This window comes from Stegostoma tigrinum, chromosome 7 (assembly GCF_030684315.1).
Source record: "Stegostoma tigrinum isolate sSteTig4 chromosome 7, sSteTig4.hap1, whole genome shotgun sequence".
In the NCBI taxonomy this organism is placed as follows: domain Eukaryota; kingdom Metazoa; phylum Chordata; class Chondrichthyes; order Orectolobiformes; family Stegostomatidae; genus Stegostoma; species Stegostoma tigrinum.
This window is the reverse complement of record NC_081360.1, coordinates 28,364,564-28,387,714: the sequence shown is the minus strand read 5'-3', so window position 1 is coordinate 28,387,714 and position 23,151 is coordinate 28,364,564. Positions and strand designations below refer to the sequence as shown.

The 23,151-nt window shown below is 43.9% G+C and overlaps 1 protein-coding gene across 7 annotated transcripts in view; it reads right to left on the bottom strand.

Annotated features, from left to right (window-relative positions):
- LOC125454004 (diacylglycerol kinase beta) overlaps positions 1-23,151 on the bottom strand; it is a 505,848-nt gene that overhangs the window by 360,009 nt on the left and 122,688 nt on the right. For 5 of the 7 annotated variants that reach the window (XM_059647135.1, XM_048534235.2, XM_048534238.1 and 2 more), the window contains 2 exons: positions 21,973-21,993; positions 7,647-7,812 (listed from right to left, as the gene is read on the bottom strand). The exons of 1 other annotated variant lie outside the window; for it this stretch is intronic. In XM_059647135.1, the coding sequence (XP_059503118.1) occupies positions 7,647-7,812; positions 21,973-21,993 (187 nt within the window). The remainder of the gene's footprint in view (positions 1-7,646; positions 7,813-21,972; positions 21,994-23,151) is intronic. One more of the 7 variants, XM_048534237.2, reaches the window with a different exon arrangement.

The window sequence follows — 23,151 nt, the reverse complement described above, 5'->3', positions numbered from 1 at the left end:
AGAACTGCTCAAATGGTACCCAACATCAACATCTCCCTCATTGTTACTGAGACAATGTCCATCATAACCGTGTAACTTGTGCCTAGTTACCTACAATGCAGGACATTACATGTTGCTTGAGACAACAGCCTCTTCTCATCAGACTACCAGGTGAGAGAGAGAACAGGAGCATAGGGCATAATCTCAGACTAAGGAATCCATAAAAAAAAATAGGAACAGGAGTAGGCCATTGCCCCCTTCATGATTGCTCAGTCTTCAATAGGATCATGGCTGATCAGGCATTTCTCATGGTCCACTTTCCAGGCCTTTCTCCATAGCCATTGATTCCCCCACTGATCAAGAATCTTTCTGTCTTAAATATACACAAGGACTCTGCCCCCACAGCTCTCAGTGGCAAGGATTTGTCCACTTAATTAAATTAATTTAACTTCACCCACTTGGTTAACCCATCAATATCACTGTAATTTGGTGATTCCATTAACATGGTTCATCGTGCCATCCATATTTATCTTTTGGCTGCATGTCGCTTTTACCCCGATTTGTTCATAAATACGATGAATCACTGAGGCCCCAACTCAAATTGATAAGAGACCAGTAGTCACATCATGTCAACTAAAAAGACTCATGAATTACCCCAATCTCAATCTGCTCAGTCAATTTCCAAACCAAATCAACAGCTTGCCATTAATTCCACAGGTTTCAACTTTAACAAAGAAAATCTCTCAAGGGGGATGTTTATCCTACAGTGATGATTGGAAGTCTACATCACGTGATAGGATCTGTGCTTTCAAACTCAGTTTTTTTTTGAGGTAGACTGCAACGAGAAAAGGAAAACCAAGGAAGAACACATACTGTCCCGGTTTTTAAGAAACCAGGAATTGAAACTGAGATTTGAAAACCAAACAAACATTTTGGGTAGACTGAAACTGCTGAAACTAGACAAAAAGGCAAGGAACCAAAGCTGGATGGTAGAAATTGATGCACTAAATAGTTAAACACAAGTAAACTGAAGAGACTGAGAATTGGTGGTTGAAGCTCTTTGCTGTTTGATGACAACATCAGTGGATTTGAGCCTTTCAGACAGAGTTGCTGAAATTTAGTTTGCCATTTGTGAAGAAGACCAAACCCATGGAATTTGCGTGATGACTCTGGATGTTGGTAGTTTAGCAGGACATCTAAGGCAGTATTTGATGTTTGCTGTATTTCACTCCTGTGTAGTAAAACTTATTCTGTTTTTAAAGGTGTGAAATATGTGGTTTCATTCTTCTAAATAACTGGGATTTTGGATTTTGTTTTGTTTTATTAAAAAGTTATTGGTGTCCACCCAAATTACGGCACTAGACAGTCTCCATTTTTAAAACAACGACTGAAGATTTGACAGGAATAACCTGAGTGCAGAAAAGATTAACAAGGATGCTACCTGGACTGGAAGGTTTGAGTTAGAAGGAGACACTGCATGGGCTAGAACTTTGCTCTCTGGAGAATAGCAGATTGAGGGCGATCTTACACAGAGGTCAATAAAATCATGAGAGGCGCAGATAACTTAGATAACCAACAGTTCTTCCCCATGGTACAAAAACTAGAAGGCATAAGTTTAAGGTGAGAGGAGATATTTTTTAAAAAAAAGGGCCCTGAGAGTCAATTTTTTCTCGCCCACACAGAAGGTGGTGAGTGTCTGGAACAGGCTACAAGAGGTAGTGGTGGAGAAGAATACAATTTTGTCATTTAAGAAAACATTTGGACAGGTACATGAGATAATAGGAACTGCAGATGCTGGAGAATCTGAGATAACAACGTGTATAGCTGGATGAACACAGCAGGCCAAGCAGCATCAGAGAAGCAGAACATTACGGGCCTAGAACCTTCATCAGAAATGGAATAGGGGAAAGGGGATTCTGAAATAAATAGGGAGACAGGGGGAGGTGGATCGAAGATGGATAGAGGAGAAGATAGGTGGAGACGAGACAGACAAGTTAAAGAGGCGGGGATGGAGCCTGTAGAGGTGAGTGTAAGTGGGGAGGAGATAGGTCAGTCTAGGGAGGACAGACAGGTCAAGAGGGCGGGATGAGGTTATTAGGTAGGAAATGGGGGTGCAGCTTGAGGTGGGAGGAAGGGATAGGTGAGAGGAAGTACAGGTTAGGCAGGCGGGGACGAGCTGGGCTGGTTTTGGGATGTGGTAGGGAGAGGGGAGATTTTGAAGCTTGTGAAATCCACATTGATACCATTGGGCTACAGAGTGCCCCAGTAGAATATGAGGTGCTGTTCCTGCAACCTTCGGATGGCATCATTGTAGCACGGCAGGAGGCCCAGGATGGACATGTTATCTGACAAATGGGAGGGGGAATTGAAATGGATCGCGACTGGGAGGTGCAATTGTTTATGCAAACCGAGCATAGGTGTTCTGCAAAGCGGTCCCCAAGCCTCCACTCGGTTTCCCCAAAGTAGAGGAGGCCACACGGGTACAGCGGATGCAGTCTACCACATTAGCAGATGTGCAGATGAACATCTGCTTGATGTGGAAAGTCATCTTGGGGTCTGGGATGTGGGTGAGGGAGAAGGTGTGGGAGCAGGTGTAGCACTTCCTGCGGTTGCAGGAAAAAGTGGTGGGTGTGGTGGAGCTGGAGGGGAGTGTGGAGCGGCCAAGGCAGTCACACAGAGTGGTCTCTCCGGAAGGCAGACAAGGGTGGGGATGGAAAAACGTCTTTGGTGGTGGGGTCGGATTACAGATGGCGGAAGTGTCAGAGGATAATGCGTTGGATCCAGAGATTGGTGGGGTGGTACGTGAGGACGAGGGGGATTCTTTTTTGGTTGTTATTGCAGGGATGGGATGTGAGGGACGAGTTGCGGGAAATGCGGGAGACACATTCGAGGGCGTTCTCGACCACTGCGGGGGAAGAAGTTGCAGTCCTTGAAAAAGACTTGAAAAAAATCTGAGATGCGCAGGAGTGGAATGCCTCATCCTGGGAGCAAACGTGGAGGAGGCAAAGGAATTGGGAACAGGGGTAATGGGAACTGCAGATGCTGGAGAATCCGAGATAACAAAGTGTGGAGCTGGATGAACACAGCAGGCCAAGCAGCATCTGAGGAGCACAAAAGAATAGGGGATGGCCTTTTTGCAGGGAGGTGGGTGAGAGGAGGTGATTCTTGGAAGCTGTGGGACTCGGTAGGCTTGAAATGGAAACTGGATTCCAGGTGGATGAGAGATGGAGAGAGAGAGAGAGAGGTCCAGAAAGGAGAGACAGGTATTCAGACATGGTCCAGGTGAACTTAAGGTTGGGGTGGAAGGTGTTGGTGAAGTGTATGAACTGTTCGAGCTCCTCGTGGGGAGCAAGAGGCGGTGCCGATACAGTCATCAATGTAACGGAGGAAGCGGTGGGTTTTAGGGCCAGTGTAGGTACGGAAGAGGGACTGTTCCACGTAACCTACAAAGAGGCAGGCACAGCTTGGGCTCATGCAGGTAACCATGGCCACCCACTTCGTCTGTAGGAAGTGGGAGGAATTGAAAGAGAAGTTGTTCAGGGTGAGGACAAGTTCGGCTAAGCGGATGAGGGTGTCAGAGGAGGGGGACTGGTCAGGCTTGCAGGACAGGAAGAAGCGGAGGGCCTTTAGGCCATCTGCATGGGGAATGCAGGTGTATAGGGACTGGACGTCCACGGTGAAAATGAGGTGTGAGGGACTGGGGAGTTGGAAGTCCTGGAGGAGGTGAAGGGCGTGGGCAGTGTCACAGACATAGGTAGGGAGTTCCTGGACTAAGGGGGAGAAGATGGAGTCCAGATGTGGTAGAGATAGGTTCGGTGGGGCAGGAACAGGCAGAGACAATGGGTCGACCAGGGCAGTCAGGTTTGTGGATTTTGGGAAGGAGATAGAAGCGGGCAGTGCAGGGTTGGGGAATAACGAGGTTGGAGGCTGTGGGTGGGAGGTGATGAGGCTGTGGATGGTTTGGTGCTCGGGGATAGGGTTGTGATCCAGGGGGTGCTAAGTGGTGATGCCCGTGCATGGCCTCAGCGGTCGAGATCAGTACGCCATACTGCAACTGCGCCTCTTGTCCACGGGTTTGATGGTGAGGTTGGGATTGGAGCTGAGGGAGTGGAGGACTACACGTTATGCAGGGGAGTGGTTGGAGTAGGTCAGAGGGGTGGAGAGGTTGAGGCAATTGATGCTTTGACGGCAGTTGGAGATGAAGAGGTCGAGGGAGGGTAGGATGCCTTGGGGTGTTGTCCAGGAGGAGGGCTTGCGTGGGAGGCGGGAGAAGGGGTCAGTCGAGGGAGGGTTAGGTTCATGGTTAAAGAAGCAAGCGTGGAGGCAGAGGAAAAACTCAATGTCCAAATGTGACCGGTATTTGTTGATGTTTGGGTGGAGGGGGACAAAGATTAGCCCTTTACTGAGGACTGACCATTTGTGCTCAGTAAGAGGGAGGTTTGGGCGGGTGCGGGGGGAGAAGAAATGGTGAAGACGTGGCAGGGCTCAGTGTTGCTGTCTCCTCTGGAGCTGCTGGCTGTGGGCAAAGTTGCGATGTCAGCAGTGGGCGGGGTTGTGTCAGCGTCAGACGGAGTTGTATCCTCGTCCGTGATGGGCGGAGCGGCTTTGACGGTGGGCGGTACAGGGTAGGCGGCAGCAGCAGCGGCGACGGCAACGTCTATGGTGTTGGTCTCAGAAATGGAGGCGACGGCTTCAGCAGCGATGGTGTTCACTGACCCGGAAGTGGTGTACCCGGCGGTGGCTGATGTGACGTCATCTGTGAGTTCTCCCACAGTGGCCTCATGACCAATGCCAGCAGGTACGTTGTGGGGAATGTCCTGGGTACAGCTGGGGATTTGGGAGGTGGAGGAAGCCTGTTTTGGGTGGTAGGCACCAGTAAGTTTACTGTACTTACTGTTTTTAGTGTCCATTAAAGCTGAGTAGAATTGAGTGTTCAGGCTGTGGATCCTAGGAAGAACAGGTACATGGATAGGTATGCAGGGCCAAGAGACCAAACACAGGCAAAGGAGATTAGTTTAATTTGAAAACTGGGCAACATGGACAAGTTGAGCCAAAGAGCCTGTTTCCATGCAACAAACCTCTGTGATTCTAAATCCCTGCTAGGTCTCTCTGATCAACTGAAAATCTTCAAAGTGTTTCGTCACTCTATATTCGATTATTTGTGTGCAATCTCTCAATCAGATGTTAGGCCAACTGGCCTATGTTTTATTATACAGAATGTAGAACATAGAACATAGAACAGTACAACACAGAACAGACCCTTCGGCCCTCGACGTTGCGCCAACCTGTGAACTAATCTAAGCTCATCCCCCACACTATCCCGTCATCATCCATATGCTTATCCAAGGACTGTTTAAATGCCCCTAATGTGGCTGAGTTAACTACATTGGCAGGCAGGGCATTTCACGCCCTTACCACTCTCAGAGTAAAGAATCTGCCTTTGACATCTGTCTTAAATCTATCACCCCGCAATTTGTAGCTATGCCCCCTCAGCTTGTATTAAAGAACTGTAGATCCGAAACAAAACAAAACAAATTGCTGAAGAAACTCAGACGGGCTGTCAGCATCCGTGGACAGAAAACAAAATTAATGTCTTGAGTCCTGTGATTCTTCAGAACTGGCCTAAAGATTTCTCAGATTCCACCATCATCTTTCTTACATAAGATATTGGACATTCAATTTTCAGTCTAAACCAATGACTCCCAAATCAAGGTATTATTGGGGAATCTATTAATCTACTTTCTCTACAGCATGGCATAAAAATCATCTCCACTTGATCCGAAATACTCCATGTTGGAAACAAGATACCACCATATCAGGGAATGCTACATGAGCAGCAGCCACATTCACCCATGTCCATAGAAACTGGTATCTGACAGACGTTAGCTGCTCAGAACCATGATGGCACAACAAATTTACTTTAACATAATGCTCTTCAGTGCTACACTGGCACCAACAATCTAATACTGCAGCAAGGACACTCTATGCTCAAGAAGCATACACCCAGCTTGAGGACTAGAACGGGCTGCATCTTCAGGCTCATCACTCGCTGTCATTGTGTTCACTCACTCTGCAACCACCTGGATGCTCTCTGAATCTCTGCCTTGCATTGCTGTTTTTTTTTAAACTTCGCCCCCTTCAGGCAGAGATACCAGGCTCAATTTACTGCTGTCTTGCAGAGATAAAACCATGAAGCTTGTCATTGTTGAGAGGAGGCCTCAGTCAAGTCAACAGGGGTAACCACTGCTTTGACGTCCTGGCACAGTAAGTCATGGGCGGTCTTTGATACCAGTCCAGACATTTGGAAAAACAGCCACTTAGGACAGAAATTGCTGGAAAATCTCAGAAGGTCTGGCAGCAACTGTGGACAGAAACCAGAGTTAATGTTTTGGAGTGAATGACCCTTTCTTAGTTCTGTTTTTGTTTCTGATTTACAGTATCCACAATTCTTTCAGTTTTTATTTAACCACTAAGGACAAATTGGAGTCAGGATTCTCTCCAGATAGGTGGTGAGGAGCCAAATGTGGGGCAGCCCACTACCAGTCTTGATTCTTTCTGCCTTATTGTAGGTGGTTTTCCTCCTGGAAAGAGGGGGCCAGGTATCATGGGAGACGAAAGTCTGGTGGGAAAGTGTTCTGAGCAAGAGAGTAGGCAGCACAGTGTACATGCAGTGCTCGTGGTGTCGTGGGTTGGGATGGGTGACAGCTACTGAGGGAAAATGTGACAGGCAATACTGAAAGTACACTTCTATGTCTTTGTATGAACAACTCAAGTGGGTCACCTTACTGAAGCTGCTCTTTTGACATAAAGTTTTACTCATACATTCGTTACTTCTCCCACTTGATCTAATTAAATGTTTTAGGTGCGATTTTTATCTTCAGTGCCTATGTATTGTTCTTGTACTCCCTCCTTCCTCTAAAGTGTAGCACCCATGTTTCATTTCAGTGCTTGTTAAAAACTGCCTTAAATTGTGATTTTGTAGACATATAACAAATCAAAATGGAAATATTGACATGGTCACAGCACAGAAATAAATAGGTCAACCTCTTCTGTGGTAACATTAAATGCACAATCAATCTGTAAAAGAAGTACTCTGACCCTCAAAAAAAAATACACATCAGTGCTAGAAATATTAAATTACAATCATCTTTCATCAAAAATAATTTTTCACTTTGGCATTGCTTATTTTCTCGATAATGTCTCCTTTCATTATAAAAGTTTCCTCCTTGGGAAAAATGGGAGATAGCAACTGCTCATAACAGAGACGATGATGTTTAAATACTAGTTGCTGTACCCATTTGGAATAGGGAGAAACACTGGCAGCTAAATGGTAATTTTCCACATACTACTGCATTGATGAATTTGTATTAAAAGGTTGAATTGCACTGATGTTTCTGAATAACACACTAACTGCCTTCTGCAGAAATACAGATCATGATGTTGTGAACAGCTTGGTTGCTTAAAAAAAAAGATGTAGTCTTAAACTTGGTTTTGCAAAAGCACACTAACTTGCACTGTGTCAATCCAAATATGGGACAATAGTATAATTAACCAAATTTCTTCGTACTTGCCAACATCAGCTTCCCCATATTCGTGGGACCCCAATGCTAAAATCCCCCATTTCTATATTAGGTTTTCTAGAAAATACCATATTAGCTCGTCCTTACCCAACAGGTTAAACTGTGAATTGCTTGAGCTTTGCCTCTGGGATTCTGGTGAATTTTGACATGTCTTCCTTTTAAAAGACATGAATAAGTGTTGACAGAGCTCCTCTGGGATCTCCACCTCCAGATATGTCTTCATGAATAATTTGAAACCTTCATAGTCTATAGGCTGGTGACAAGAAAAACATTACATGAAACAAAGAGTATCCAAATTCAGCAATTCATTCAACTACATATAGAATAGTAAACAGTGACAGGTTTTGTTACGAACTAAATTATTTTGAAAAACATATTTCCTGGTTCACAAGTTACTCACACTTACTTTAATGTATCATTAATTCAATAAATGTATTTAGATGTTGTACCGCGCAACTAAAACCTTAAATTCTATGCCACATACACTTGTATTATTGTAGTGCTAAACACTTTCAAATGAACAGTGCAGAACACACAGCAACCTGCATTAACAAAGTATTTGAGAAAAATTTTCAGGCATTATCTTAATATTCATCCTGTATGTGGTGGCACAAAAAAAATTCAAAATTGGTTTGTGTGGCACACAAGTAAAAGGTACAGAATAAATGGATTAAAGCTCTGGATCAGGCATTTGATTATTCGTTTTTCAGATTACTAATTTATATTAACTACATCTGTAAAATCACAACAGTCTGTCAGCTAATTCTACCTACAGTATAAGTAATCATTTTAACATGATAGAGTTACTAAAACATAGAACACTGCAGCACAACATATGAACAGGTCTTCAACTCACCATGTCTGCGCTGACCATGATACCATCCTAAACTATTCCCATCTGCCTGCACATGATCCATATCCCTCTATTCCCTGCCTGTTCATGTGTCTGTCTGAATGCTTCTTAAACATTGTTATTACATCTGCTTCTACCACCTACCCTGGCAGTGTGTTCCAAGCACCTACCATTTTTTGTGTAAAATTAACTTTTATGCACATCTCCTTGAAATCTTAAACCTATGCTCCCTGGAATTTGATATTTCCACCCTGGGAAATGGACTCAGACTATCCACGCCCCTCAATTTTATATACTTCTATCAAGGCGCACCTCAACCTCCAACACATGAATGTAAACAATCCCAAGTTTATCCAACCTCTCCTTGAGCTAATACACTACAATCCAGGCAGCATCCTGGTGAACGTCTTTTGGACCCTCTCCAAAGCATCCACATGCTTCTGACAACGTTTAACATAAACTTGCTGCTATAGTTCATTTAAATTGTTTGCTCAAAAATGTGCGCTGTATGAAAAACAGCAATGTTATGCCCACAAAAAAACTCAGTGCCAAGCATTAAATGTTTTTAAGCAATGCTTATAAAAATGCCTTAAATATTGAATCTGAGAAGGTTATATAAACATCAATTACTTTTAAAATCAAAGTAGTCATTCAAAGTTGTATACATAACTGAAGGAAATCAAGGATGACAGTTGAATACAGCACAATCTTAGGACTTGATATCCATTGTCTCACTTTTACAATGCAATCTTAAGCCTCATCTTTATTACTGCGATAAATGCAGGATACTCCACTGCACTGTACACCACACCACAGAGAAATAAAAGCCAATAATATTGCAGTTCAAGTCAGTATTTACTTTGGTCGAAATCAATGATTTTACCATGCAATCACAATGGGTTGCTAGCCACAAAAGCATCCACTTGCAAATTAGAATCTCTGTACAGACAGCCAGAGCATTTCAAATCTATCTTTATTAAAACTATTTTTCCTTTTGTTTGTTCTCTTGAAGTTGATTCGGGGGTAGAATTCATGGGTGGTGACAACATTCTATTTCCTCAATCAGTGAAGAACCACTTTTACATCTGAACGTAGCAAGTGACTCCCAGCAAGCTACGACAGCCCAAACCCCCAGCAATTCTTGTAAAAGTTGTCTCAATTGTAACAGGAAATGGAACCCGACTTTACCTTGTTTTACTGTCCAACAAATACTGATTTTTATAGCAATGTCACTTCAGCAGAGTGCCAGGAGCAAACCTGGCAGCTTCCTTTTGTATATTTCTTAGAAGCAAGGAGGAGTAGGCCATTCAGCATTTCAAGCCTGCTTTACCATTCAATTTGATTATAGTGGATCCTCAATCTCAACGTCATACTCCCACTTTCTCCCCAAACTGCGAGATGACTCTAAATTTAAAAAAAAAGATAAAGTGTGGAGCTGGATGAACACAGCAGGCCAAGCAGCATCTTAGGAGCACAAAAGCTGATGTTTCAGGCCTAGAACCATCATCTGAAACTGCTTGGCCTGCTAAGTTCATCCAGCTCCACACTTTGTTATCTTGGATTCTCCAGCATCTGCAGATCCAATTATCTCTTTAAATTTAAAAATTTCTCTTTCTTGAAAACAGTGAATACTGAATATAGAAAAGTACAGCACAGTACAGGCCCTTCGGCCCACAATGTTGTGCCGTGGAATAATCCTAATCCAAAAATAAAATAACCTAACCTACATTCCCATCAATTCACTGCTGTCCATGTGCATGTCTAGCAGTCGCTTAAATGTCACTAATGACTCTGCTTCCACGACTACCACTGGTAAACTATTCCATGCGCTCACAACTCCCTGGGTGAAGAACCTCCCTCTACCACCTCCTCTATACCTTCCTCCTAACACCTTAAAACTATGACCCCTCGTGGCAGTCAATCCTGCCCTGGGGAAAGGTCTCTGGCTATCGACTCTATCCATGCCTCTCATTACCTTGTACACCTCGATCAGGTCACCTCTCTTCCTCCTTCTCTCCAGAGAGAAAAGTCCAAGCTCAGTCAACCTCGCCTCGTAAGACAAGCCGTCCAGTCCAGGCAGCATCCTAGTAAACCTCCTTTGCACCTTCTCCAAAGCCTCCACATCTTTCCTATAATAGGGCAACCAGAACTGGACACAATATTCCAAGTGTGGTCTCACCAGGGTTTTGTGGAGCTGCAGCATAACCTCGCGGCTCTTAAACCCGATCCCCCGTTAATGAAAGCCAAAACACCATATGCTTTCTTAACAACCTTATCCACCTGGGTGGCAACTTTGAGGGAGCTATGCACTTGAACACCAAGATCCCGCTGTTCCTCCACACTGCCGAGAATCCTGCCTTTAATCCTATATTCAGCATTTAAGTTCGACCTTCCAAAATGCATCACTTTGCATTTATCCAGGTTGAACTCCATCTGCCATTTCTCAGCCCAGCTCTACATTCTGTCAATGTCTCGCTGAAGCCTGCAATAGCCCTCGATACTATCAACTGCACCTCCAACCTTTGTGTCATCAGCAAACATACTAACCCACCCCTCAACTTCCTCATCCAAGTCATTTATAAAAGCTACAAAGAGCAGAGGCCCAAGAACAGAGCCCTACAGGACACCAATCAGCACTGACCTCCAGGAAGAATACTTACCATCTACAACCACTCTCTGCCTCCTGTCAGCCAACCAATTCTGAATCCAGACAGCTAAATCACCTCGTATACCATGCGTCCTGACTTTATGAATGAGCCTGCCGTGGGGAACCTTATCAAATGCCTTGCTGAAGTCCATGTACACCACATCCACTGCTCGACCCTCATCAACCTGTCTTGTGACTTCCTCAAAGAACTCAATAAGATTGGTAAGGCATGACCTGGCCCTCAAAGCCATGCTGACTCCTTTAATCACGTATGCTTTTCCAAATAGTCATAAATCCTATCCCTCAGAATTCTTTCCAAAACCTTGCTGACCACAGACGTAAGACTGACTGGTCTGTAATTTCCAGGGATTTCCCTATTCCTTTCTTGAAAAGAGGAACAACATTTGCCTCCCTCCAATCTTCCGGTACGACTCCCGTGGAGAGTGAGGAAGCAAAGATCTTGGGCAGCGGCTTAGCAACCTCCTTTCTCTCTTCCCGGAGCAACCTAGGATAAATCTGGTCTGGCCCTGGGGACTTATCAATCTTAATGTTTGCCAAAATTTCCAGCACAACAACTTCCTCAATCTCGATCTGTTCAAGCCTGTTTTCCTGCTCCTCAAATTTCTCATTCACAACAAGGTCCCTTTCCTTAGTGAAAACTGAAGCAAAAAACTCATTTAGGGCTTCCCCTATCTGCTCAGACTTCTCGCACAAGTTCCCTACGCTATCCCTGATCGGCCCTACCTTCTCCCTGATCATTCTCTTATTCTTCACGTATGAGTAAAATGCCTTCGGGTTCTCCCTAATCCTTCCTGTCAAGCCTTTTTTGTGCTCCCTCCTGGCCCCCCTCAGTCCACTTTTGAGCTCCTTCCGAGCAAGCCTGTAATCCTCTAAAGCTGTGCTAGACCCTTGCTTCCTCCACCTTACATACACTGCCTTTTTCTTTTTGACAAGAAGCACCTCTGTACCCGTCATCCAAGGCTCCTTAATCTTACCCCTTCTTACTTGTCTCAGAGGAACAAATTTATACATCACTCGCAACAACTGCTCCTTAAACAGCCTCCACATGTCTGCTGTGCCCTTTCTGTGGAACAATTGCTCCCAATCTGTACTTCCCAACTCCTGTCTGATAGCATCATAGTTTCCTTTACCCCAGTTAAATATCTTCCCCTGGTAACGGCTCCTTTCCCTTTCCATGGCTATGGTAAATGTGAGGCTGTTGTGGTCACTGTCGCCTAAGTGTTCTCCCACCATGAGATCTGACACTTGTCCTGGCTCATTGCAGAGCATATATTCCAGTAAAACTCCTACTTATTTAGGAGCTTCATTGAAACCAATTTATTTGCAGCCCTAGTTATAACATGGGGGTTTAACTGAATTTCTGTACTTATGACATTGTGGTCAAGATTCACTCAGTGCTCAGCCATACCATCACAACATCAGGTAGGTAACAGACTCGATCATACCCTAGCTGCTAGTAAGATGGAAGTGATGAAATATTATTACTTTTAACAAGTAGCTTATAATTATCAAGATGATGCAGTTTATGAATATTCAAACCTAGGTATGATTTGTATTTAAAAAAACCTTTCCACATTTCAGATAGACTAAACCTCTGTACCTAAAGTGTACTTGCTCAGTTTCAGGTCTATTGTTGTACTTTCTTCCAACTTTATTTGTGGTGTAGCTAAATGCTGACAATATCCTGCTTAATACGTCACAAGAAAACCTACACCAGAGCAAAGTGACAAGCACATACACTAACTGTGAACTACAATAATAATTATTCAAGACTTAATCTTTTGTGATTTCTCCAAAGGAGTTCGAATGAACTGGTTTGAATGTTCATTGTAACTAAACACTTATTAAAACAATAACACTATTAATAACAATATCAATAATAATATTGTTAATAAATACTAATATTGTTAATACTACTACGAATGCTGCTGCTACTACTACTACTAATAACAATAATAATAATAATGTTATGGTATGTAACAATTCTTTCCAATAACGTTGGCTCACCACAGCTATATGTACGCTATTTATAGTCAGGCTGTAAGTGTACATTAAAGTGAACAACAGGTTGGATGTACTTCTAGGTCAAACACATTTTAAAAATAAATGCAGCATTACTAGCCAGAGTTTACAAACTGTATTTTGTGTCATATCGGTACATGCTGGTAGTTTGAAATTAATCAGTTCAATGCCTCTTTTCGATGGCCAATAGCAGATGAAAGCTCAGAAAAATTTCAGAAAATTTGGAGAAGGGAGGCCAGTTAGACAGTCGACTCAATCTTTCCATGGGTTCCAAACCTATCCAAACGAAATACAGGAATGTTGGGTGCCAATGGGAATTTTTCTCAGCCTCTTCCCTGAACCATTTGTAACATTTCAGAGCTTCCAACATATTCTAAGTGTCACTCCAACAATTCTCTGCACAAACAGAATAATGTCTTCTTGTCGTAATTGTTTCTGTAGGAATTTAACAGAGATGATTAATCCTGTTGTAATGTTATCATGAAATCTCCAAGAAGAACGCTTCCTCAGGTGCAACAACTTGGATGTTACCATAGCAACTGCAAAACACTCGACATACGTTTTAAACTATTTGAATAAATTTGACTCTGAATGCAACATATTTGCTGTCTAATATGTTTATTGTATTTAAAAACAGTGAACCAACATCTAACTTTATTTGACTACATCAGTTTGTAGTTTTTGGGACTTTCTTCCGAAAGAGATCATTTGCAGCCCCCAAAATGGAAAAAAAATCAACTAAAATAGTGTTCTGTCAGACGGAGTGAGAAAATGTTATTAGCTTCAAGCGCATTTCTTTTTATTGTTTTCAATTATTCAAAAAGAAAATCAAATGGGAATACTTTGATTTATACAGACAACATTTATACGGATGCTTCCTTTCAAAGAGAATTTTTTTCATGCTGAAGTAAAAAGGGGCGAGACCATGTTTGACCACCTGAAGAAGGGTAACAATCCGTTTGTTACAATCACATTTTGACTTTTCAATGAAGACTTGTCCAAGTTGAAATGTCAAAAGATGCCTTTCTTTCTTTTATCTCAGTGTAAGTAAAGTGCATTTGAAATTGAAACTTTTGTACATGATCTCCTTTGAATGAACAGAATCATAAGTAAATGTTTTAAATAGAATCTAATCATTGGGCTGAATTTTCAATTGATGGTCTCCCTGATGAAATGGAAAGGGTTGTAATGGGTCAGAAGCCTGTTGACAGCCGGAGTAGGCTTTATTACGGCTCTTTCATCAGTCCACAGCATTGGTATGCCATCTCCGAGAGGGTGGATGGGATGACAGTATTTTGTCAAAAGAAAGATTACATATTAAGGAAATTTATTTTCAGTTTCAGAACCCTTCAGAAATTGAAGGAACCACAACAATGCAGAGGAGACCGGAGATGGCTAGTTCCCAGATGTCTCACCCTGAGCCGAATTTCCGGTATCTGAGGGACTACGGTAATTTGAAGTTTTTGAAAGGTTGGAGGACAAAGACAACTTCTATAAACATTCAGGCCTGAATCAAATTGACCCAGGAAATCAGCAGCAAAAAAACTTGTGGTCACTCCAACTTGGAGGCCATGCACCTCAATGATCAAGGACTTCAGGAGTGCTGGAAAGGGGAGGCATAACATTTTCAAAAGTTATATTTGATGTCATGACTTTCCCAGAGTTGCTCTGCACAACACCCCGACAAACAACACAACTTGCAACTCTGTTCATTCTTCTCAAATTCCGATCTGTACAGTTTACACTGAACCTCAGCTTTTTATTCTGCTCTCTTGTATCCTTCATAAATGTTGCCCTTTCTTCCTCTTCACACAATCCATTTCTAAAAGTGCTGCCTTCCCCCCTTGAAGGAGAACACTGAGTAAAACATCAGATCACCACCGGCTAGGGCGAGGATAGGGCTTTCAGCGAATTGCTAGGTGTTAGTAATTCCCATTAAGGAAGCTGCAGATATCAACTACTCACCAATAAATTGAGGCTGTAGAACACGTTCGCCAAGACTGTGGGTTTGGTTGCAAACATTTTGTCACCCTGCTAAATAATATTGTCAGTGCACCTCTAATTAGGCATTGGTGTTCTGTCCCACTTGTTATTTACACGTCTGTTGGGGTGTTGGTACTACTTCTGGTTCTGTTTTCTCAGTGATTTGTACTCAGGGTGTAATTCAATGTGTTTGTTGATTGACTGTTCTGATGAATTATGAATGATGAGTTAAACCCTGTGTACGATCTACTGGTAAATAAAACTGGGAGTAGTACCAACCACCCCAGCAAACCGAGGCATATAAACAGCAAGCAGGACAGAACACCAACATTTCACCGGAGGCGCACTGGCCATGTTACCGAGCAGGGTGACAAAAGGGCTGCAAACAAACCAAGCAGCTTGGCGAACAAGTTTACAAACTTGTCCACGACCCGAGCTACAGATCTTCTCAAAAATTTTAAATCACCGTTAAATTATCGACCTCAAATGACAGTGGGGGTCACACATTCAGGGAGTGAATTCTCTGTTCACAAACAACATATCTGGGACTTTGTATCCTTCAAAGCTGAATCTCTGTATCCATCCTTCCCACCCTACGGAGCAGCATGGGGCTCAGGAGAAGGAGCTGGTGCTGCTCCTTCTGATCCTCATCAGAATTGCAAGATAGAGTGCAAAAGCTGCTGCAATCCCATAATTTAGGCTAACAGGAGGTATGTTGGCACTAGATTCAAGGAAGTACAAAATACAAGAGCTGACTTCTAAGAAGTTGTCAAACAGGGAATGCATTCTAAGCAGTACTGTGCTCCAACTTCTTCCCGGCCACGGCTGCAACTCTTCAATTTCACTGAAAGAATACAGTCTCTGATGGTGCAGTCATCATATTTACCTTGGTGAGTTACTGACAGCCCAGTAAATGGATCCACTGGCATTAAACCCAGTTTATTTAAAAGTAGAAGTTAATTACCCATGCGATAATTTAAATTACTTATACAACAGTTCCAAGGGGGTAGTGCACTGCTCACTTGCATCATCACCTGGAGAAACCCGGAAGTGGGTGGAGGTTGTTGAGGTCTGTATCCATTATCACCTTGACAGGATTTAATTCTCTGCAAGCACTTGAAACAGTCTTGATTGCTCTCCTTAAAATGCCATTTATTTACTTCAGAAAGTATACAGAGTGGAAGAAAGGAGTTGGTCTTTTAAAGACTAATTACATTTTACAGATATTGTAAAATTTCAATTTTGTTACTGTCATGCACTAACCATCGGAATTTTAACCCAGTAAGATTACTAACTCCCCTAACACTTAATAAAAAAGTTAACATCTTGCATCATGTAAATTTCCGCTAATGTAGTGTGAATTATACACAACCATTGTCTTCCACTCACTATAAAGGGGTCACAGCAGATTCTCTGGTGTATAAACCCAAACAATGACTATACAATGACTAAGTAACAAACTTATTCACATTCCAATGAAATACAATGCCAAGAAAAATGTAGTTGTATTCACAGATGTTACATGTTTCATCTTTTGTTAAAATAATAGACAAACCCCTATCTGATTCATAATTAGAAAAATAATCATTTGTTAAATTGGCAGATACACTACGTGGAGGGCAGTACTGTATTCAGGAGTGATTGTGATTGATATGTTGCAACAATGTAATACTAATGCTCATTATGTATGAAAGCTATGCCCGGATACAGGCAAACAATGCAATAACGAAGCAAGCAGATGGTGATGTGAGGGGGCCAATCAATAATTATGATTAACAACAAAGATGTATTTCATCTTGGTTGTGACTATCATAACCATGCAAAAACAGCTTTATAAACTATGCTATGAGTAATTTTTGAACCATCTTACATGAACATGAATTATTCATTTTTTAAAAAATAAAGAATAGAGTCAACAATATTTTTCAAGAAGGTCTGAATGTAGAATTAACACGGTGTAAAGCTGGATGAAAGCAGTGGGCCAAGCAGCATCAGAGGAGCAGGAATGTCGACGTTTCGGGTCGAGACCCTTCAGATTTTCTGAAGAGGCTCTTGACCCCAAACGTCAACTTTCCAGCTCCTCTGATACTGCTTGGCCCGCTGCGTCATCCAGCTTCACACGGTGTTATCCCAGATTCTCCAGCATCGACAGTTCCTACTACCTCTGAATGTAGAATTACTTGGCTTATTAAAGTCGGCAGGTTTTTAATCCAGACCAACAAAATGCATTCAAAACAAAGACAAGCAGCCTAATATTCTCATGACAGGTATGCTATTTGTATTCTTTCATTGAAATGCAATTCATAATTTTCCCATGAATTACAAACAGGCACTGGATAGCCTGCAGACTGGGATAAATTCAGTATACAGCAAAGAAGGGCTAAAAATAAAGAAAAGAAACAAGGGCAATCTGGCAAGTTATTTAAAAAAGCAAAAATGAGCTTCTTTGAATATAGAGAAAGGCAAAGAGAGGTCAATGTGAACCTAAATCCCTGAGAAAATGAATCTGGGGGGACTGTTTTGGGGAACAAGATGACGACAGAGGAGCTAAACAGATATTCTGCATCAGTCTTTATAGTGGAAGATACTTGGAACAGGCCATTAATACTAAAGGATACAGGGGAGGAATGAAGTAGCATCACCATCACTATGGTAGTAGTATTAGACAAACTGATAGGGCGAAAGCAGATAAGTCCCCGACCTTGATGGCTTGTAACCTGGGATCCTAAAAGAAGTAGCTACAGAGAGAGTGGATGCATTGGTTGAAATTTTCCAGGAATCCTTGGACTCTGGAGGATGGAAAAACTGCTGCTGACACTCCTTTTCAAAAAGGGAGACAGAAAGTTGCTAGTTACAGGCTGATTAGGTTAAGATCTATCAATGGAAAAGAATTGTTATCAATTATTAAGGAAGTAATAGCACTGCACTTGGAAAATCATAAACTAGAGTCAGCATTGCTTGAAAGGGAAATTGTGTATGATTGATTTATTTGAGCATTTCAAGGAAGTCTCAACCAGAGATAGAGGGGAATTTGTAAATGTGTTGTACTTAAACATATTTACATGGGCAGGAAAGAGTGAGTTGGCTGGGGTGGGGATGGTTCTCTCTCAGGTTGGCAATCTGTGACCAGAGTTGGGATCAGTGCTAGAGCCACAACTGTTTACAGTATAGATTGCTGATTGGCAGAGTACATTCGAGGGGCTGAACAACCTGCTCCTGTTCCTATTTCTTACTGTCAAATAGTATAATGTCAGTCTTTCAATTATACCATAACATTACTGTTAAGTGTGTGAGTTAGATCAACCTGTCACGGTAAGAGGCTGGGCTAACTTAATCACTGGGTAAGGCCTGGCTTCAGTCTCCTGGTGGCAATATAACCTTCCTCATTAGGTCAGAAGCCAGGGGGATATCAGAGGATAATAAAATGTGAGGCTGGATGAACACAGCAGGCCCAGCAGCATCTCAGGAGCACAAAAGCTGACGTTTCGGGCCTAGACCCTTCATCAGAGAGGGGGATGGGGTGAGGGTTCTGGAATAAATAGGGAGAGAGGGGGAGGCGGACCGAAGATGGAGAGAAAAGAAGATAGGTGGAGAGAGTATAGGTGGGGAGGTAGGGCGGGGATAGGTCAGTCCAGGGAAGACGGACAGGTCAAGGAGGTGGGATGAGGTTAGTAGGTTGATGGGGCTGCGGCTTGGGGTGGGAGGAAGGGATGGGTGAGAGGAAGAACAGATTAGGGAGACAGAGACAGGTTGGACTGGTTTTGGGATGCAGTGGGTGGAGGGGAAGAGCTGGGCTGGTTGTGTGGTGCAGTGGGGGGAGGGGACGAACTGGGCTGGTTTAGGGATGCGGTGGGGGAAGGGGAGATTTTGAAACTGGTGAAGTCCACATTGATACCATTAGGCTGCAGGGTTCCCACGCGGAATATGAGTTGCTGTTCCTGCAACCTTCGGGTGGCATCATTGTGGCACTGCAGGAGGCCCATGATGGACATGTCATCTAAAGAATGGGAGGGGGAGTGGAAATGGTTTGCGACTGGGAGGTGCAGTAGTTTGTTGCGAACTGAGCGGAGGTGTTCTGCAAAGTGGTCCCCAAGCCTCCGCTTGGTTTCCCCAATGTAGAGGAGGCCACACCGGGTAAAGTGGATGCAGTATACCACATTGGCAGATGTGCAGGTGAATCTCTGCTTAATGTGAAATGTCATCTTGGGGCCTGGGATAGGGGTGAGGGAGGAGGTGTGGGGGCAAGTGTAGCATTTCCTGCGGTTGCAGGGGAAGGTGCCGGGTGTGGTGGGGTTGGAGGGCAGTGTGGAGCGAACAAGGGAGTCACGGAGAGAGTAGTCTCTCCGGAAAGCAGACAGGGGTGGGGATGGAAAAATGTCTCGGGTGGTGGGGTCGGATTATGGATGGCGGAAGTGTCGGAGGATGATGTGTTGTATCCGGAGGTTGGTGGGGTGGTGTGTGAGAGCGAGGGGGATCCTCTTTTGGCTGTTATGGCGGGGGCGGGGTGTGAGGGATGTGTTGCGGGAAATACGGGAGACGCAGTCAAGGGCGTTCTCGATCACTGTGGGGGGAAAGTTGCGGTCCTTGAAGAACTTGGACATCTGGGATGTGCGGGAGTGGAATGTCTTGTCATGGGAGCAGATGCGGTTGAATTGGGAATAGGGGATGGAATTTTTGCAGGAGGGTGGGTGGGAGGAGGTGTATTCTAGGTAGCTGTGGGAGTCGGTGGGCTTGAAGTGGACATCAGTTACAAGCTGGTTTTCCGGAGAGACTAGTCTCTCCGTGACTCCCTTGTTCGCTCCACACTGCCCTCCAACCCCAACACACCCGGCACCTTCCCCTGCAACCGCAGGAAATGCTGCACTTGCCCCCACACCTCCTCCCTCACCCCTATCCCAGGCCCCAAGATGACTTTCCACATTAAGCAGAGGTTCACCTGCACATCTGCCAATGTGGTATACTGCATCCACTGTACCCGGTGTGGCTTCCTCTACATTGGGGAAACCAAGTGGAGGCTTGGGGTCCGCTTTGCAGAACACCTCCGCTCAGTTCGCAACAAACTACTGCACCTCCCAGTCGCAAACCATTTCCACTCCCCCTCCCATTCTTTAGATGACATGTCCATCATGGGCCTCCTGCAGTGCCACAATGATGCCACCCGAAGGTTGCAGGAACAGCAACTCATATTCCGCCTGGGAACCCTGCAGCCTAATGGTATCAATGTGGACTTCACCAGTTTCAAAATCTCCCCTTCCCCCACCGCATCCCAAAACCAGCCCAGTTCGTCCCCTCCCCCCACTGCACCACACAACCAGCCCAGCTCTTCCCGTCCACCCACTGCATCCCAAAACCAGTCCAACTTGTCTCTGCCTCCCTAACCTGTTCTTCCTCTCACCCATCCCTTCCTCCCATCCCAAGCCGCACCCCCATCTCCTACCTACTAAGCTCATCCCACCTCCTTGACCTGTCCGTCTTCCCTGGACTGACCTATCCCCTCCCTCCCTCCCCACCTATACTCTCTCCACCTATCTTCTTTTGTCTCCATCTTCGGTCCGCCTCCCCCTCTCTCCCTATTTATTCCAGAACCCTCACCCCATCCCCCTCTCTGAAGAAGGGTCTAGGCCCGAAACGTCAGCTTTTGTGCTCCTGAGATGCTGCTTGGCCTGCTGTGTTCATCCAGCCTCACATTTTATTATCTTGGATTCTCCAGCATCTGCAGTTCCCATTATCTCGGATATCAGAGGATTCCTGGTTGTCAGCTTGCGGGGGTGGGGGGTAAGATATTAACTAGGCTCACTAATGAGTCAACTGTCACCCACTAACCCGAAGCAACTTGCAATTTAGTGGTATTCAGACTCTAAGTAGAGGCCACAGAGCTTTCTGTGCCCTCAGAAGGCCAGCCAACGTGCTACCGGGTCAAACCTCATGAACAATCTGTGCTTGATCATGGGATCAGTAACATAATGGGGCTATTATTGAAAGCCATTCCTTACCATTATCTCTGATCCTATTGTCTCCCCTCTTCAGTATTCTGAGATCCTCAACCCACTATTACTCAATCTCTGATCATACAGTGAGACTGGGCTCTGGTGGGTGCATTACTGCCAGCAGCCACATTCTCACTAGTGACAGTGGAAGAGCTACCAAACTCTGATTGGCCACCAACTTTTGACAGGTGAGATTTTCACCATTGAGAATGTCAAACACTGGCCACTTAAGTGCCTGAAGAACACTTGATTCTGTCAGGCCTCCTCCACTTTCCTGACTTGGCAAGGATGTCTAACTGGCAGACCAGGCCCCTACTGTCCAGAGGACCTGGCCTTATATTAAAACTGAATAGGTTGAAGCTCAAAATGAAAGCAATTTCCACACTTTTATTCAAGCCGAATAGAAATAGATTGCTGATCTTTCAGTGTCACAAGGCCAAAATTCTGGAACTCCAGCCAGCAATGTCCATATCCCTTGAACAAATACCGAAAAAAAAGTTGAAATTTTATACTACAATTTATTCACTTACTGCACTTTCTATCTAGGAAGAGAACTCGGCTGCAAGTAAAAGGACAACCTATATCTAGATCTTCCAGTTTGTAGTTGTAAAATGACTAACTTTGAGCTGTTCCACTTACTGATTGTTCATTCAACTCAAATGTGTTTACTTCTTACTGCCATAGCACTTAAATACAAATTAATGATTTAAGACGTAGGAAAGTATAAGAGATCACAAATGATGTCTTTGTTTCAAACCACTTGCTGCAGCTTTTATGAAAATTTCTTGGAAATGAATCAACCAAGATTGTTGCAACCCTCCACAAAAATTGCCGAGATAAAATGCAATGTGAAAGGTAAAATATAGGTATTAGACAGGAAAACAATCACGACATGCTTACTTGATTTAGAATATCTTGCTTCTGCGGAGTTGTAGGAATTGAAGGACAGAGAGAAAGAAATAAGGAAGAAATAGGTTAATGAACAGTAAATAAAAAGATTTGCAAAAGAATAGAAGTTATTGACAGAATTGAATTTATCTCAGAACATTAGGCAGGTCGCATATGTGCGGATTTGAGAAAAGAAAGAAAAAACATCTCCACCCTTTATTTCTTCAAGGGACACTCTGGCCCCAAAAGGCTATCAGGCAAGTTTTTTTTAAATACGTACAATGGTTCAACTGAGGCATTTTTACATAATGCATATGAACAATACGCAAATGAAAGGAAAAATGATTTGCATTTAAATCTCCACCAGACAAACCAAAGCACCTTGCAATCATTGAAGATTAGATATACTCTGTGTCGTAAATGTGGGAGCTAACCTATGTACAAGATCCTGTAAGCAATGTGGCAATAATCAGTACTCAGGAGGATGATGCAAAGATAAGAACTGTCCAGGACTGCAGAGCTAATTCCCTTACTCTTCAGAAACAGTGCTTAGCGTTATTTTACATCCAATGCAAATGAAACAGCAGATGAGCCTTTGTTTAATATCAGAGATAACAAAGTATGGAGCTGCATGAACACAGCAGGCCAAGCAGCATCTTAGGAGCATAAAAGCTGACATTTCGGGCCTAAACCCTTCATCAGAAAAGGGGGATGGGAAGAGGGTTCTGAAATAAATAAGGGGGGGGAAAGAGGTGAATCGAAGGTGGATAGAGGAGAAGATAGGTGGAGAGGAGACAGACAAGTTGAAGGGGCGGGGGTGGAGCCTGTAGGGGTGAGTGTAAGTGGGGAGGTAGGGAGGGGATAGGTCATTCCGGGGAGGACGGACAGGTCAAGGGGGCGGGATGAGGTTAGGAGGTAGGGAATGGAAGTGTGGCTTGAGGTGGGAGGAGGGGATAGGTGAGGGGAAAAACAGGTTATGGAGGCGGGGGTGAACTGGGCTGGTTTTGGAATGCAGTGGCGGGGGGCGGGGTGGTGGGGAGGGAGATTTAAGTTTGTGAAATCCACATTGATACCATTGGGTTGCAGGGTTCCTAAGCTGAATATAAGTTGCTGTTCCTGCAACCTTTGGGTGGCATCCTTGTGGCACTGCAGGAGGTCCAGGATGGACATGTCGTCTATGGAATGCGAGGG